Raw genomic sequence first — 15904 nt, forward strand, 5'->3', positions numbered from 1 at the left:
CTGTAGCCTGGCATTGCCAGTGTCTAGACATGTGCCTGGCCTGCAGTCAACCCTCAGTTGTGGGTTTTTGAAGTGATGCAGTTGCCAGCCTGCAGCAGCCATAGTCAGTGCCCACTAAGGATTCACAGTATGAGGAAGGGTGATGCTCTGTGCCTGGATGCCCTGCACACAGTTGTCTCTCCTTCCTGTGACCTTGGCAAGCAGCCTGACCTTCACCCTCTGCAGGCAGCATGGCCTCCACAGCTCCTGCCAAGCTCAGGGGTAGGGAGGAGGGGAACAGGGAGCTGCTGGCTCTGAAGTTGAGCGTTCTGGCTCTGCTGCCCCTTGGCTGAGCTTAATTTTCTCCTTCCAGCTTGTCATTTGTAAAAGTGGGATATTAACAGACTCCATGCTGTAAGGACAGAATTGCTGGATACATGTAATGCGCTTAGCTCATGTAGAGACATGGTGGGTCACCAGCAGTAACCAGAGCCGTCCCTCATGTCCATTGTCACAAGGACACCCCTGGTTAGTGCTGTAGGTGTGACACTCTCCCAAAATATACAGGTGACAAAGCCCATGGGCCAGGGAGGGTCACTGAGGAGGCAGGGGCCTCCAGGGAAGAGTGACAGTCGGGGGAAGAAAAGGGTGAAGTGGTGTTTCAGAAGGATTGGTCTGATGGCAGTGGCAGCATGGAAAGTGGTCCAGCTCAACGCAAAGGGAGACACAGCTGCCCAGCTTCTGAGTGGAGAGGCGGCCATTACAGGAAGTGGCTATCTCTCAGCTGTCTGTGCATTCAGGATTCCCAGCAGCATGGCTGGGAGGGGCTGGCTGAATACCAAGCTGAGCAGTGAGCATGGGCAGGGGTCACAGTTTTCCTTGGAACAGTAGTTCCCTCGAGGAAGAGAGGTACCTGGAGATCCTCCAGTCAGGGGTACTTCTATGTGCTGGTGCTGTGCAGCTCACAGGTACTTCCAAACCAGCCTGGGGTTTGCTGGATCTACAAAAGGCCTACAGGGGACCTGCAGAGCAGGCAGGCCCTATACACGGAGGGTGGAAACGGGGCCAGATGTACCCTGTGACTGGCCAGTGCAGCAGTGGTTAAAGGCAGAGGCACAGCCCCAGCTAGGAACGGAGGCAGCGCTATTCATTTCCTCATTTTATTGAAAGCTGTAGTGATATCTGACAAGTACCAGGCAATTCCATCTTCTGTCTTCTGGAGAGATGAAGGTCTGCTGGACTCCCAGCAGCCCAGAAACAGCCTGCGGACAGACCACCATACCCTCACACCAGAGTATGGAACATGTCCACCTTTTCCCGGTACAGCTGGTGGAACTGTTTGGCCAGACAGTGGAACGGGGCCTCGTAATTGTCCATCTCCTTCTGTAAGAAGTGAGAAAGGTGTGAGAGTTTATAGTTTGTGGAAGCTGGCCTCTACTAGAGGCGTCTCTCCCTTCTGGCCCCTGACACTTGGTGTCGGGGCATCTTCATGCTGTTTGGGCAGCTGCTGCCACAGAGGAGATTTTAGAAGGAAACAGCGATACAAAGAACACACTGACGGTTGCATGGCATGAGAATACTGGAGCCAGGGTCTGGGCTGAGGTCCATCTCTAAAGCCATCCTTGTGACCTCTAGGGTTCTGTGTGGAGGACATGAAGATGAATCCCCTTACTTAGCTTTGACAGAGGTCCAAAGGTCATAGCTGGCCTCCAGGTAGGAAGAGGAGGAGGACTACAAAGGCAGCCGGGTACAGCCCAGCCAGGAGATGCACAGCACATACAATCCCCTTCCCCCTATCCAAGATGCCAGGGTGCAGCAGGGACCTTCTACTTCAGGGACCAGTAGGGCCATGGGGAGGGGGGACACAATGGGGACACAGGACCAAGTAGTAACAGGCTTATCTTTGAAGAATACATTGGGACTTCAGGGATGGCTTCTCCCTGGGGATGCAGAGGGCATCTCTGGCACCACAGGTGCAGGGATGGCTTTTGGTTGGAGGGTTAACAGTCTTCCTTATCCCTGCTCCCTGGGTTAGCGCCGACTGAGCTGGAATTAATGCTCGCTTTTCATGACTAAAGGTGTCCAGATGTTTCTATTTTCCAGAGGATTGATCTAAGAGTGGCCAATGGTGGGCCTTCCAGTGTGAGGCACACACACAGCATCCCCCTGATACCACAGCCACCATTCACCTGCAGCATAGGTGCCTGTTTTGTTTTTATCTGGGTTCCTGTCTCTCAAGTTTTTTGTTTTTGTTTTAAATTGGGGCTAATGTTGCAACACCAGGGGACCCAAAATAAGAACCTGTCTCTCAGACAACTATAACCAAGGCTGACCTTGGATTTCTGATCTCCTTGCCTCTACCTCTGGAGTTCTGGAATTACAGGTATGTTTCACGGTGCTGGTGATCAAATTCAGAAAGCCCTGCACTAGACAAGCACTTTCCTACCTGAGTTATACCCCTAGCCGCCATCATTACCACCACCATCACCAACACCATCACCTCCACCATCATCACCACCATCACCAACACAGCAATCATCAATTTAAGACAGGGACTTGCCCTGAATTCTTTATCTTCCCACTTCAGTCTTCCTACTGGTAGATCACAGGTACACACCACCACGCCATCTGGGCATTTTTAAAACAAAGTGGCACAGAGAACCTGCCACACTGCAGATGGGAGGTACAGCTAAGAGTATACAAGGGCCTGTCTGAAAGCTTTTCAGTGGCTGGCAAAAGTGCAGCAGAAGTCGACATGAGACACTGAAGTGTCGCTGATGAAATGGTAGGAATATCACAGAAGTCAGTGTGTCTGCACTTTACAGAGGAGTGGATGAAGCCCAGAGAGCTGGACACTATATCCCGATCCCAGACTAGACAGAAGTACACCAGGCCCAGGGAGAAAGCAGCCTGGACCCCACAGCAAGGGAAAAGCAAGCGTGATCAGGAGGAGCTGTTGGCCAAGAAAACATAGGGCTCAATGCCAAGAGTGTGCTGGGAAAGGAGGGCAGTGTGCAGCCCAGAGAGCACCTACTAAGGTCTCCATAGGCATGAGTGCCTAGCCAGCCTCACTTCAGCCTGTGTGGCCATCATGTTCCAGGCAGTCAATATCACTGAATAAGCTCCCACCATCCCCCACCACCACCACAACCAAAGTGTCCTTAAGTGCCGAGTGGAGGGAAGGAGGCCTATGAAGTCTTATGGGAGGGTTTCTAGACAAAGTCAAAAGCTCTCCAGAGTACTAGCTGGGAGAACCCATGTTAAAATGAAAAGAATTCAATGCCTAGGATCCCCAACAGACACCATGGAGTACTTGGAAATAGATGGGAATTGAACCACTTTGCAAACACATTAAGGGCAACAGAAGCCCTTTTAGCTGATGACTAATCATCTTGTGCAGTTTGGACACTGACAGAGCAGGCTGTTGAGAGGTGGCATTTGGAGTGGGCTCAGACTAGCCCTTGGTTTGACTTAGAATTCTGTCACCAAGAGCCCCCAAGCAGATCTCATGGGGAGGTCAAGGGTGTGTACTCCTGGAAGACCTGAAGCGTTCAGGTCTTTCTGGGCAGGGCTGTGTCCTTCCTTAGCTGTGCAACAGGGAGAAATATACAACCTCTCTGGTTCTATCTGAACAACAGAGATAGGAGCAGCTGCCTTGCCAGGCTGTGCTGAGCTCAAAAGGTAATTTACACAATCAAACGGCAGGCCTCAGCTGCTTTGGAGAGTGGCCCTCCCCACGGAGGCGTGAACTTAGCTTCACTGGCATTCTATACTTAATTTCGCCTTAGTGGTAAACAATGGGTTTGGGTTTAGAAAATTCTTTAAACTTTGTTCAAAGAAATCCTTTTTGACATTTTGGGGGCCCAGAAATGTCAGCCACGGAAGGGTGTTTAAGAGCCAAAGAACCATGGAGGTCTCTCCCGGAGGCTGCTGAACTTTGGAAGAAGTGAAGAGGAGCTCGGCAGCATCACAAACCACATTGGGTTATGTTCTCTTTTTAATTACAGCTTTCTTAACTGAGCCGCCAGTGGCACTCCTGTTAACAGCAACTCAGGGGGGACTAGTTAACTCGCACAGTTAATACGGAGTGCTCAACCGCAGCCTCTTCAAGCAGGATTTATGTGCACCTGGCCTGACACCTAAATGGAGCTGACCAGTACTTGGGTGACTCATGTGTGGGGCCAGGTTTTAATTTCTGGGAGATATGGGGTGTTGGGGAAGGGGATGGAGTGGCAGCCAAATGTAGAGGAGGAGGAAATGGGGAGCTATGGGTATACAGCTCACTGTTTACTCAAAGGTGGCTAGCACGGCACAGCCAGGGAGCCCAGTGCAGAGCAAGTTCTCTCATCTGAACTTCATTAATATAGCTTTGTGATAATTGGGCCTCAAGACAGGGGTGATACCCATCTCTGTATCAGCCATAGGTTCTGGGGTTTAGTAAGCAGTAATGGTAAAAACACCACACCACATTAAGGGATCATGTTGAGTGTTTACTCTGCTAGACTAGACATTGTGCTAAATGTTTTACATTCCCGGGTGTGACGTGATAATCAGCAGAGGGAAGTTTCCTATCCTTGTATTTATAGGCAAGGAGCCTGAGGCCCCATGGTATACATCCCATTCCCAGGGTTCCAGAGCCAGTTCAGCTCCTTGCTGTTGGAAGGCATAGCCTTGTTGCCCTGAAGGCTATGCCTTATCTGTGGAAGTGTGCCAGTGGGGGACATGAGAGATGTCTACATCTACACAGCAACAGGCTATTCTATGGGTGTGATAGGACTTGTAGCTGGAGGAAGTGACACCCAGGGTATGCACTACCCTTGTTGACTCTTTTTGGAAAGCCAAAGAATTGGGCCTACAGAACTTAAAGCTAGACCTCATACAACATAGCCACTGCAGGCCTAACAGGCAATGCTCCTGAGTGAGGGCTGTGGCTTCTTATGAGACACAGCATCTGGGACATCTGCATGCCTGTGGTAGTAGGCTCAGAACAGGTATGTGGCATGGTCAGAATCATGTGCCTGGAAGCCACAAGTAAGAAGGCGTGTCACTGTGCTGGCCAGCCCTGATGATGACAGTGACCCATCACTCGGAGTCTCTCACTACAGGAGAGCTCTCATATCAAAGATGACACTAGATGCTCCAATGGGATGAGAAGCTGGGGGGGGGTCTTAGGGCTGGGTGCACTCTGATCATGTGGGCCTGGGCTAGTCAGTTTTTCACTTTGATGCTGAATTGTGGACAGGACACACTGTGTCCTGTCTATCTGGGAGGCTCCACTGAAATCAAGAGCCAATAGTATTGTGTTCTTTAGCAACTCTCACAGAATTCAAGGGTCAGGGAAATGGACCACCTTCCACTTCAAAGTCTTCCTGAGATTCATACAGCTTTGCCTAGACAGGCCGTTTGCCCTGCTTGTCAGTGCCACACAGAATTCTCATGACACACACTGAGCATTCTGGGTAGAATGTCAACATCGGTTCTAATTTAGATTTTGCATCTGGGAGCATCTATTAGAGGCATCTGGGGTCATGAACAAACCTCCATTGCAGAGCTCCCCCAGCTCAGTGGCTCAGAGGGTGGGGGTACTCACCACAGATGTTTCAAAGAATTCCAGGCCTTGGCCCAGAGCCCATGCTTGGGCCTGCGTAGAATCCACGGTTCGTCTGCCAGAGAGGTCTGTCTTAGTTCCCACTAAAACACCTACTCAAAAGAAATAACCACAATATTGTGTTTTGAGGTGGCATGATGGGAGGTCAGCAGAGAGAGGGCCTGGGATGTATCAGGTGACAGAAGCTGCCCATTTGAGGTGATATGTCAGCAGGGAAGGTCCCCAAGGGCCACAGAGGACAAGCTAGCTTTGCTGTGCTCATGCAGCTCAGTTCAGTTCCTGGCTTCAAATGTATCTATGTTTCTTGTCTCTTTAGGGCTAGAAGCGCCAGGCAGGCCTGGACCAAGTTTAGAAGAGCATTTGTAATAATTCCCAGCACATGGAACCAGCATCAGACATGGTCATTAATGCTAATCTTGGGCCTGGGCTCAGAGTCAGGGACTCAGGTAATTGAGCTCCGTTCCCAGCTGCCTCGGCTGCGTTAATTTCTCAGCCCGTCTCTGGAGGCTGCTTTCCCTGGCCTCTAATGAGAATTTGTTGATCTCACACAGGGATGAGAGAGAAACTGATTTAAAGCATTCAGAAGTGACAACAGGGCTGGAATGTGACTTGTGCCCTGTGTACTGAGGAAAATGAGGAGTTCCTCCCTGGAGCGAGCTTTCTTGAAACATCAATTCAGAATGCAGCATCTTACTATCCAAACTCTCACAACACTTCCTGGTGGGTGGCACTGTCTTCCCACCTCAGGCTTGGGGAGGTTTCCAAGATCATTAAGGGGCAGAGCAAGGGCCCAGTATGGGATGCTGAAGTCAAAGAGTCAGGGATTCAGGGCCCTGCTCTACTCCCACAGAGGCATGTGCAGTGACCTGAGGCCCTGGAGCTGAAGGACAGAGGCACTATTGGGCAAAGGGTTATTCATAGTTCCTACCTGGGAGGGAGGTACCCGGAGTCTGGGCCCGGACCTTCTCCAGCCACTTGGTGCAGCTGATGAAAGACTGCTCATTGGTCACATCATAGACGAGACACAGGACGTTGGGACTCTCCCACTAAGCAGGGGACAGGAGAACATTTCAGGGATGTAACAGGGACTCTTGGATGGGAGAAGCCCAGCTGTTAGGGAGGTGGGTGAGGGAAGGATGTGAGCTGGGAAACTGTTACACTCACAGATAACCATCATTCTCCACAGAATGAATGGAGGCCAGGCTCAGTGGCACTCACATGGAACAGGCATTACCATCTGGGAAAGGTGACCCTGAACCTGGGTGGGGGGAATTGCTATCCAGAAGGGAGCAGTGGCCGCCAGGCACCTCTCATCAGGGGCTGCCTGTGCGTCACTTCGGTGCCCCACTTGGTAGGGTTGGCTGGGGAGAGTCTCACTTTGTAGCTGAAGAAAACAGCTTAGAGGATGTTGACTGGCCTTGGCTGACAGGCTCCAGAGGCACCCACCTCCCTATACAATTAGGCCCTGATCTGACCTTGTGGGGCATGCAGAGTCCTATGTTCTAGTATCCTCGGAAGGCCATCTCAGGATGGGCTCTGGAGAAGTTGGCAAAACAAGGCCAATGCAATGACCCTTCTTGGTGTGGGAGAGAAGGCAGAGCCTCACTTCTCGCTGTAGGCCTTCCAAGAGGAGAAGGGATCAGTGGTCCTGTCCTGAGAGGTGGGGCTTCGAGGACAGATCAGTTTCAGGCTTCCTTGTACATTCCAGAGTTGGGGGTAGCCATAATGGGCAAGTGGGAACACATACTTGCCAAGGCCCCAAGGCTCCAGCTGGGAGGGACAGCCCTGAAAGGCTACTTCTGATGGCCTCAGTGTATGCCTTTGGGGAGTGCCACTGGAGAAGGGGTTGGGCAGAAGTGGGTGTAAAGGTGGGTAGGATAAAAACAACATACTACTTGCCAATTTATCCAGCATTTCGGAGAACAGCTCTTTGCCTGCTGAGTCAAAAATGAAGAGTTCCTGGAACCAGAAAAGTGCATCTCAGAAGTGAGCACTCAGAAGTTTCCCATTCAGCTCTCTGTGGACATGGCTTGAGGGTAGATAGAGTATACATGCACATGTGCATGGGTGCTTTCACACATGCTCTACCTTCTCTGAGGCCCCAGAGAGATGGCGAGGACAGTTCAGAGGCACAGGTACAGCGTCCATCCACCTGACATCATGACCTGGCTCACCTTTCCCAAATTCAAGCACAAAAGTCGAGGGAACAAGCTGACTGCCCACCTGGCGGGTCAGAACGCTAAGCAGGCTGACAAGTGTTCTTGTGTCCAAAAAGCCACTCTGCTTTGTTAACCAAATGGATTCTCAGATCTTAAAGGATTTTTGGTAAAGGAGGTCACTGAGGAGGTCTGGGGATGGTGTTTAAAGTAGGACAGCCTGTCACGACTCTGAATGGTGGCAGTGTACTCTGTACACAAGGCCTCCAGCCTTCCCAGCCCCGGAGGAAACCTGCAATGCTCCTTCTTTCTCAGGGTTCCCCGAGACCCTTGAGGCCCCTCCTAGTGCAGTATCCCCTGCCTGGCTCTGAACCCTGGCAGGCAACACTGTCTATCCCATGTCCTGCCCTGTACTGTGGCTCCTGTCTTAGACTTTCTTGCAGTATCACGGGACATCTATGTCTTTTGTTTTGCTTATGGGTCAGTCTCCTTAAGGACCTGGTGAATGCTACAGACCCTCTTGCTGGGAGCAGCCACACAAACATGACATTGTGCCATTTACCCTCAAGATTTGTGGGGCCTCTGGGGAGATCCTGTTAAAAACTCAGATAAAAGATACTAAGTTCTTTTGGTAAGACCTGCCTCCCAATCCTCCCCTCCTTTCTCAGGCCCTCTCTGAAAGACTTCCTGTGTCATTGTTCTATGTCCCTTTCAGGGAGGGCACCCCAGCCCAAGGGAGCAGCCCCGAGTGCCTAGGCTTCAGGGCATCACTCACCACACTGTCATTTGTGTCAAGAACTGGCACTGTCTTCACCACCAAATCCACACCTGTAGTCTGCAGGGGACACCAAGATGATGGGCATTAGAGAACCCCACAGTGGGGTGCAGTCCAGAACAAGGCAAGACTCCACCTCCCTGCAGAGGTATCCCAGCCAAGTAGAAGTCAGAGTCCCCAATGGCCTCCCAACTCCCTGCCCTCCACTATTCCTCGCATGGTGGTGTTCTGGCCAGTCCCCAGTAAAGGACTCAGGAAACAGCCCTTTACTGGTGGCCAGTGGAAACTGGATCTCCATGTGGCCATTTCCCCATCTTTTCTCAGGCTTCTTAGGACATTATCTGGGGATTGTGCTAAGTCACTCTTGCGGTTAATGGTCATGTTTCTTTACAATGTGACCAGGCAGAAACTCTACAGCCCCACTTACCAGAGTATAGTTCTTCTGAAAATGGGTCCCGTCACTTCGGAACATCTGTACCAAGGCTGTCTTGCCTACGGCTGGGTCTCCTGAAGCCAGAGCAGAGGCAAAGGTCTCATTAGGCATGAAAACCTCCTCCTGCTCAGCAGGGCTTGACTCAAAACCAGAAACTTCACTGAGTTTTCAGAGAAAATGTCTGCTGCTCTTGTGGGAAGCAGTGAGGTTGCCAGCTGGGTAACCGATCCAGGAGACCCAACACTTACCAGGGACAGAACACATCTCTATACACCTCACAGAATGACCTAGAAGGTAACAGGTTAAGGAGGGCTCCAGAGCCCTGGCAACAGAAGTGACACTCTTACACCAAAGCACATCCTGTGGGGAGAGCTGTCACTTTCAAACTCCAATTTGCTGTAGAGTCTAGCCAGCAAAAAGGAGTGAGCAGCCAACTCATGACCCCACCTGGCTAAGCCACTGCCTGCATTTTCATCTGTACTGAGAGGCTGCATTCACTGTGCAAAAACTCATTGCCAAGAGACATGCTCCATTTCCACAGGCCAGGTGAACGCTGAGCTTCAGACTTAGGAGCGAGAACCCCCCCCACACACACCCCACACCTGCTGTCATATGCTACAGTCACCTGGCCCAGCTGGGCTGAGTCCTTCCCTCTCTTTGTTCAATGAAAAGCTACAGGAACCCACATATCAGAGAGCCTGTCAGTTTTCAGGCCCAGACCTCTGAGTCTTTTGCAAGGTAAGAGGGAGTGGTTTCATATCGAGTTCTTCTGGGGCTGTTGTGGGGACAGCTCAGGGTGCCTTGCCCTCTCCACTGTCCCACCTGTAGCCTTGACCCCTGCTGACCTGGTTGTTCTACATATGCAGTGTATCTTTCCTACCTTGAGAGAATACCAATTCTTATTCCACCACCCTGGGTACCCTCAGGGACATCACCACCACCCATCCCAGCATTTGGGACAATCTCCATCTTCATTCTGTTTCACAGTGATTCCCTTTGCCTGACTTCTCCAATCTGCTGCTCCAGACTCTGCTCAGTTTTGACTTTTCCAACCTTTTTTTCTTTCTTTCTTTCTTTCTTTCTTTCTTTCTTTCTTTCTTTCTTTCTTTCTTTTTTTTTCTGTGAGACAATTACATGACAACTATGGTATCTTGATGTAGGAACCTCTGCTAGGGCCAAGTGAGCCATTCAGGACTCAATTTCCTGTCAGTGCTTCTTAGAAGGGAACGGCCATGGGCAGCACTCTCCTTACAAGTCCTTCTGTCCCATGCTGCACCCCCCCCCCCGCCAATCCCATTGAAGTCACTGGTAAAGACAGCTCATAGAATCCAGGTAACTATCTAGGATTTTTATATTGCTTTGCTTTACTAAGCTGATCTGGCTGATCATCCCAAATGCCACCTTGAGGTTCTTTGCACTATGGCCTCTCAGGGTCTGTGGGCCCCACTGACTCTAGGGCAGACAACCCAGCAATTCCTCATGTCTCCTTGATGACCCAGATGGCAGTCAGTCACTATGCCAACTCCCATTCTGTTCTTAAACCTGGGAGGAAATTGGCTCTTTTTCCCTGGGAAATTCCCCCTGCAGATTAGTTTTGGTTAATGTCAAGAAACTTTCTGCTGACTGCCAGTCACCAGGGCTGGCAGTGAAGCTCCTGTGTGGGCTACGAGGAGGGATCTGAGTACAGGGAGGTGGGGGAGCTGGCAGACACATTCTCAGAGCAACAGGATGACAAGTGAAAAGACAGACAGCACAGCTGAGAAGCAGAGCATCTGAGGGAACATGAGAAACCTCGAGAGCCCATGAGCCCATTGGTTGCTAGGTGCAGGGCTCCCTGGAGCCATGGCCAGGGCTGGAAGAATGGATTTCCTTGGAAGGTACCATCTGAGGCTACCTATGACCTCATAACTGCCAAGTCCCAAGACCTCTCCTGGGTTTTAACTAGTGAACTCTCTAGATGGGGAGGTGGCCTGAAACAATTGCCCCACCCTGATCATGTGGTTGTGGTGACCCTTCAGGGCTCTGTTCTGTCACCATTACCTGCTCCTTTGCCCCCTACACGCCTTCATGCAATGGGCACTGCTGGGTCATCTTCAATGCTCTGATCCTGGCTCCTCTGCCTCAGCTCCCCACATCCTCATCTTAGCTTGGGATTAAGTCCAGGGCCTCATGCATGTGAGGCAAGGGACCTACTGCTGAGCCACAGCCACAACCCTGGCTTCTCATTCCTTGACTCTTGCTGGCTCTTCCCAAAGCTGGCTATGCATCCAGCCATTATAGGGGCTTCCGCAGTCTTCTGCAGTCTGTTGTCCACAGCCAAGCCCATGTCTCACCAAAGACCTGAGTGAGTTCTCCATCTCTGTCTTTCTGCTCATCACACTACCATGTATCCAGCATCCTTGTTGTCCCAGGATATGACCACCACCACCTCCTGCATCCCACTGTCTTCTTCCTGGTTCTTCTGTTACAGGCTGTCTCCCATGCCTACACTCTGGGCATTTCTCCCACCACCTACAGGTGCCCCAGGAGCACATACATCATAGCAGGACTGGGAGCCCCCTTTTTGAGCTTCCCTCTGCCCATCCCTGAGGGTAGCGATCCCTGCACCTGACTACCCCAGTGTCCTTGCCTCTGATGTTGATTTTTTTTTTCTTTTTGCCACTTACATGACAGTCACTGCTGTAAAGTGTAGCCATCACCAGGACACAGGCCCCACATTTTCTCGAACTTATTTCAAGGTCTTAAAATACAGAACTTAGCTGGGTACACCTGGCTCTGAAGTTGATCTGGGTCCCCTGTCAGGGAGAACAGGTCCTGGTGGCAATGTGGCACATGATGACATCGCCCTAGGGTTGATGGAACTAAGTGCTGTACTAGCCAGGCAGTGCCCCTCCCCAGAGGCCTGCACTAGCTCCGTGGGGTCCTTCTGCCTCTGCACCACTGCTGTGTGTCTCAGGACTTCTGCTGACTGACTCTGGCCTGTCACAACTTAGGAGCTGATTCTGTCATTATCTTTCCCTGACTCCCCATGCCACCAACCACATCTCAGCCTCATCAGAGTGTTGCAGAACAAGACGGCCCTGAGTCCCCTCATTCACCCACAGCTCTCTTGGTCATCCTCTAGCTGACAGTCCAACCATCTCCAATGGTCCATTACAGAAAATCTAGAGGCGCCATGCATGTCCTTTTGTTCCCTGGACTATCCAACCCAAGTCCAGACTTATTCTTTCTCTCCAGGCAAGGCTCAAATGGCTTCTTGTGTGCCTCTGAGGTCATCTGTCCCTCTGTTGTCTTTACCAGGGTGGCTATCATATCAGCTTCATATACTCAGAAGGGATGCCAGGGCTACACTCCAGCAAGTGTAACTATTGTCTCCATATCCCTATACAGATGGTTCATCATCAAAAGGGCAAAGACATGGGGCCAGACTCCAGCTCCATGCTAATCATGTGACATTAGGTCAGTTACTTAAGCCCTCTGTGTCCCCTTTTCTATATCTGTAAAAAGGGCGAACTATAGTGCCCACTTCATAGATTTGCTAGCGAGTTAATGAGTCAGTATGTTCCCTGCCTGGCACACAGTGTTGTTTGTTAAACACATGAAATACAGAGGAATGTCAACTGTGCCTTTTTATACCCCTCCATCTCAAGCCAAAGAAGCGGCAGCTGTGTCTAAGGCACTCCTCAGAGCCTGCCACACAATTCACACATGCACATCTGGGTTCTTCCCAGTAAGGGAGTTGGGCTGACTGCATCTTGCATGGTGACCCAACACAGCAGATGCTCAGCAAACATCTGCTGAGTGACTACACATGTGGACTGGTGACCTATATGTGGCCTAGGAGGGATGCAAAGAAAAAGCTAGGTAAGGGCGTGTGTGTGGCAAGAGAGGTATGGAGACTAAGAATCTGAATGTGGTTCCACTGGGGTCTGTTGGTACCTGGAGGCTCCCAAGGGGAGACACCCTGAAGGCCTTAACCAGAAGCTGTAGACTGAGGACCAGGTTTTGGAGTGGAGGCCAGAAACCACTACTGACTCTGGCTGGGGCAAGAATCATGTGGCAGGTACAATGCCTGGGTCTGGACCTAGGACAAGTATCTTCATTGGTCTGGGCCTTGCTTGCCTCATCTTACACAAGGATGACATAGGTGGCTGTGAGGGCTAGGTAGAAGACTTGCTCTGAGGGTGTGACATGGGACCAGCACATAGCAATTCTCAGGAGAATGACTCATGACAAAGAGCTTCTTGCTTCTTGAGAGCTCATCAGCTAATGAGGAACGAGCAGAGAACAGCAGGCAGGCAGAGACGCCCACTTAGAGAGAAACTTAACTTTAGAAAAATGAAGATGTCCTCAACTTCCCCATGCAGAAGTTGAACACTGTCCAAGGCAGCAGAGCTGGGGAGAGGACTGACCAGCATCCTTTTGTTACACAATACCGCCTCCCCTGGCGCTCTAGGAACTAGAGGTACTCTGGAGAGAGAGCCAGGATTCCTTCTGCTGCAATAGGGTCTGAGTCACCACTGTCATTCATCTTTCTGCATTAGAAAAGTCATTAGGGGAACTATCCCCCATCCTCAGTTTATAGGATAAAGATCCAAAGACCACCCCCCTTCCTTGCTTACTAATTTCTTGATTGCAAAGAAGAATCATGGGCTGGGCATAGCTGAAAAATTATCTAGATTAGGTTAATTAAGGGGAGAGGCACACCTCCAAAGGTGGTGGCACCATTTTAAGCGCTGGAGCCCCCTACTGGATAAAAAGGGGACAGTGAGCTGAGCAGCAGTGATCATGGCTCCACTTCCTGTGAATGCAATGTGATCAACCAGCAGCTGGGCTCCTGCCACTATGCCTTCCCCACCATGACCGACTGTCCCCTGGAACTGCGAGCCACAACAAGCGCTTCCTCCTTTAAGTTGCTTCCTGTCAAGTATGTTGTCATAACAACAAGAAAAGTAGCCAACACTTCATCTAGGAATCCCGTGTACGACATTCTCTAGGAGTTCACCTTATGCAACACCACTAGGTGCCCCAGTTATAACAGGACCACCCTGTTGTGCTGTGGTAAAGGGGTTAAATGAAATACAAGTGACTGGCATGCAATGTCCATAAAGTTGCTGTTGACCAGTCTACTAAGCAAATGGTCTTCAGCAAAGGGGTTAAATGAAATTGAGGCAACTGGCATGCAGTGTCTATGCAGTTGCTGTTAACCAGTCTGTCTATGAGCTAAGCAAACAATCTTCACACTGGCTCAAGGCAAGCCCACAGGTATGAGCACAACAACTCACTCACTCTGCATGTATCTATTTAATGCTCATCCATGCTCTAGGCATTGTACAAGCCATTTTCCAGATTAGTCAACAATAACGAGATTCTTACTTCCAGGGAAACTCCAAGTCCAGGCTCTCAGACAGGCATCACAGTAACCCACCCCCCACCCATCTTCCTGATATCAGAGCGTGTGGGGCCAGTGTAATAATTCGAACTTTGTGGGGCCAATGTCACTGATGCCTAACTTTGGGATACAGTCTATATTTGTACTGTAAGTCTACCTGGTAAGGTGGTCTCAAAATATGGGAGACAGGGGACACAGCTGCAGTTACAAATGTGTCCGAGAGGGAGAGGGAATAATTGTTCCCCGCTTTCTGGAATCTGCTCTATTGGTCGTTATTCCTATGGGAGACAGACAGTGGTCGCAATCGTCTACCAAAACTGCCCGAGTTAGGATGACTCAGGCTCGAAAGACCATGCGTTCAAGCGCATTTTACCACTCACCTGCCAGGATGCATTTGGCTGCTAGCTTCACCATGGTAACCAGCCACTAGCAGGGATTGGGGAGGGAGAGGGTGGCTGAAAAAGGTTAGGATTCGGGGACAGCGGATCCCAGGGCTTGTGGCCTCGATGGAGAGATGGATGAAGGCCCGGGAGCTAGGGTTGGGTGGACATTGGGCTCCAAGGCCCCAGGCAGTAGGCACAGTTGCCCGCGGAATGGAGCGAAGCGGAACCTCTCCCTGCCCAGCCTTCTGGTCCAGGGCCTTTTCTGTAGCGTTGGGACACAAACGACTAGTCCTACTAGTCCCAAGAGTCGCGCCAAACGCCAAACAGCTCCTGGAAACCATCGCCAACCCGCCTCCTCCCTCCGTGTTGTCCTCCGATTGGTTTCTATCAAACGCTGGATGTTCCAGAGACCCAATAGAAGAAGGAGGCGGGAAAAACTGTCTTCCTTCGCCCGACGATGCGGAGAGGTTCCTGTCTTTAACTGCACTCAGTTTGGCCAATGGCTTCAGACGATGTCAATCACCGCTGTGCGCCTCCCAGCGTCTTTGGAGCAGCAGCCCAGTCAGAATGCAACTGGAGGCAGGAAATAGTGGGGCTTTCGGATTGGCCAGAGTGTGGCTTGAACCATCGCGAAGTGCACCCCCTAACTTCCTGGGAGTGGATTCGCCCACATGGGGCGGGGCGACACCGTCAGAGCGGCGCCTGCGCACTAGAAGAAGTTGCAATCTCCTGATCCCGGTGCTGTTGACTACTTCCTTAGACCCCAGGTTCAGCGGAGACCAACAACCCCTGCCTCATGTTCAGAAACAAAATGTCATTTTTAAAGCCCTGTCGTGTTATGCGCCTTAAAAGCTGAAATAGCAGGGAGGGAAGGATGAGGAAAGTTGAGGAAGAAGTTAACAGTGTAGATGCAGGAAGGCCCGGTATGATTTGAACAGTGGGAGACTGAGGGCTGCGGAACAGGAAGGAGAAATGTTCACAAAGAAACGATAAATATTTGGGTAGAGAGCTTTGACCTGATGGAAACTCATACACTGTATACATATGTAAATGCGTACAGATTTGTTATAATGTATCAGTTAAATTGAATTAAAATATAAATTCTAAGTTAGACGCAATTTGAAAGTGATACCTGAGCGGATGGGAGGCCATGGTAACATGGTTGAGCGGATTTGTGC

General features: G+C 50.7%; 1 protein-coding gene across 2 annotated transcripts; it reads right to left on the bottom strand.

Annotated features, from left to right (window-relative positions):
• Positions 1-1125: 1125 nt before the first annotated feature.
• Positions 1126-15007, bottom strand: Ift27 (intraflagellar transport 27). Of its 2 annotated transcripts, XM_051189306.1 has the most exons (7): positions 14724-15006; positions 8946-9025; positions 8519-8578; positions 7487-7546; positions 6516-6633; positions 5570-5679; positions 1126-1362 (listed from the first exon to the last, which is right to left on the bottom strand). In XM_051189306.1, the coding sequence occupies exons 1-7, from the start codon at positions 14755-14757 to the stop codon at positions 1264-1266; spliced, it is 561 nt and encodes a 186-aa protein (XP_051045263.1). In that variant the 5' UTR covers positions 14758-15006; the 3' UTR covers positions 1126-1263. The 2 variants fall into 2 exon arrangements, with proteins under 2 accessions (XP_051045263.1, XP_051045264.1); XM_051189307.1 differs by lacking the exon at positions 7487-7546 and having other exon boundaries at positions 14724-15007.
• Positions 15008-15904: the final 897 nt, after the last annotated feature.

The sequence above is a fragment of the Phodopus roborovskii genome, unplaced genomic scaffold, assembly GCF_943737965.1.
Source record: "Phodopus roborovskii unplaced genomic scaffold, PHOROB, whole genome shotgun sequence".
NCBI lineage: Eukaryota > Metazoa > Chordata > Mammalia > Rodentia > Cricetidae > Phodopus > Phodopus roborovskii.

Coding starts and splice junctions, on each gene's coding strand:
- Ift27 (XM_051189306.1), bottom strand. CDS start 14,757: ATGGTGAAGCTAGCAGCCAAATGCATCCTGGCAG. Junction 6,634..7,486: donor CCGAAATGCTGGATAAATTG/GCAAGTAGTATG, acceptor TCCCCTGCTTAG/TGGGAGAGTCCCAACGTCCT. Junction 5,680..6,515: donor TCCGGGTACCTCCCTCCCAG/GTAGGAACTATG, acceptor TCTTTTGAGTAG/GTGTTTTAGTGGGAACTAAG.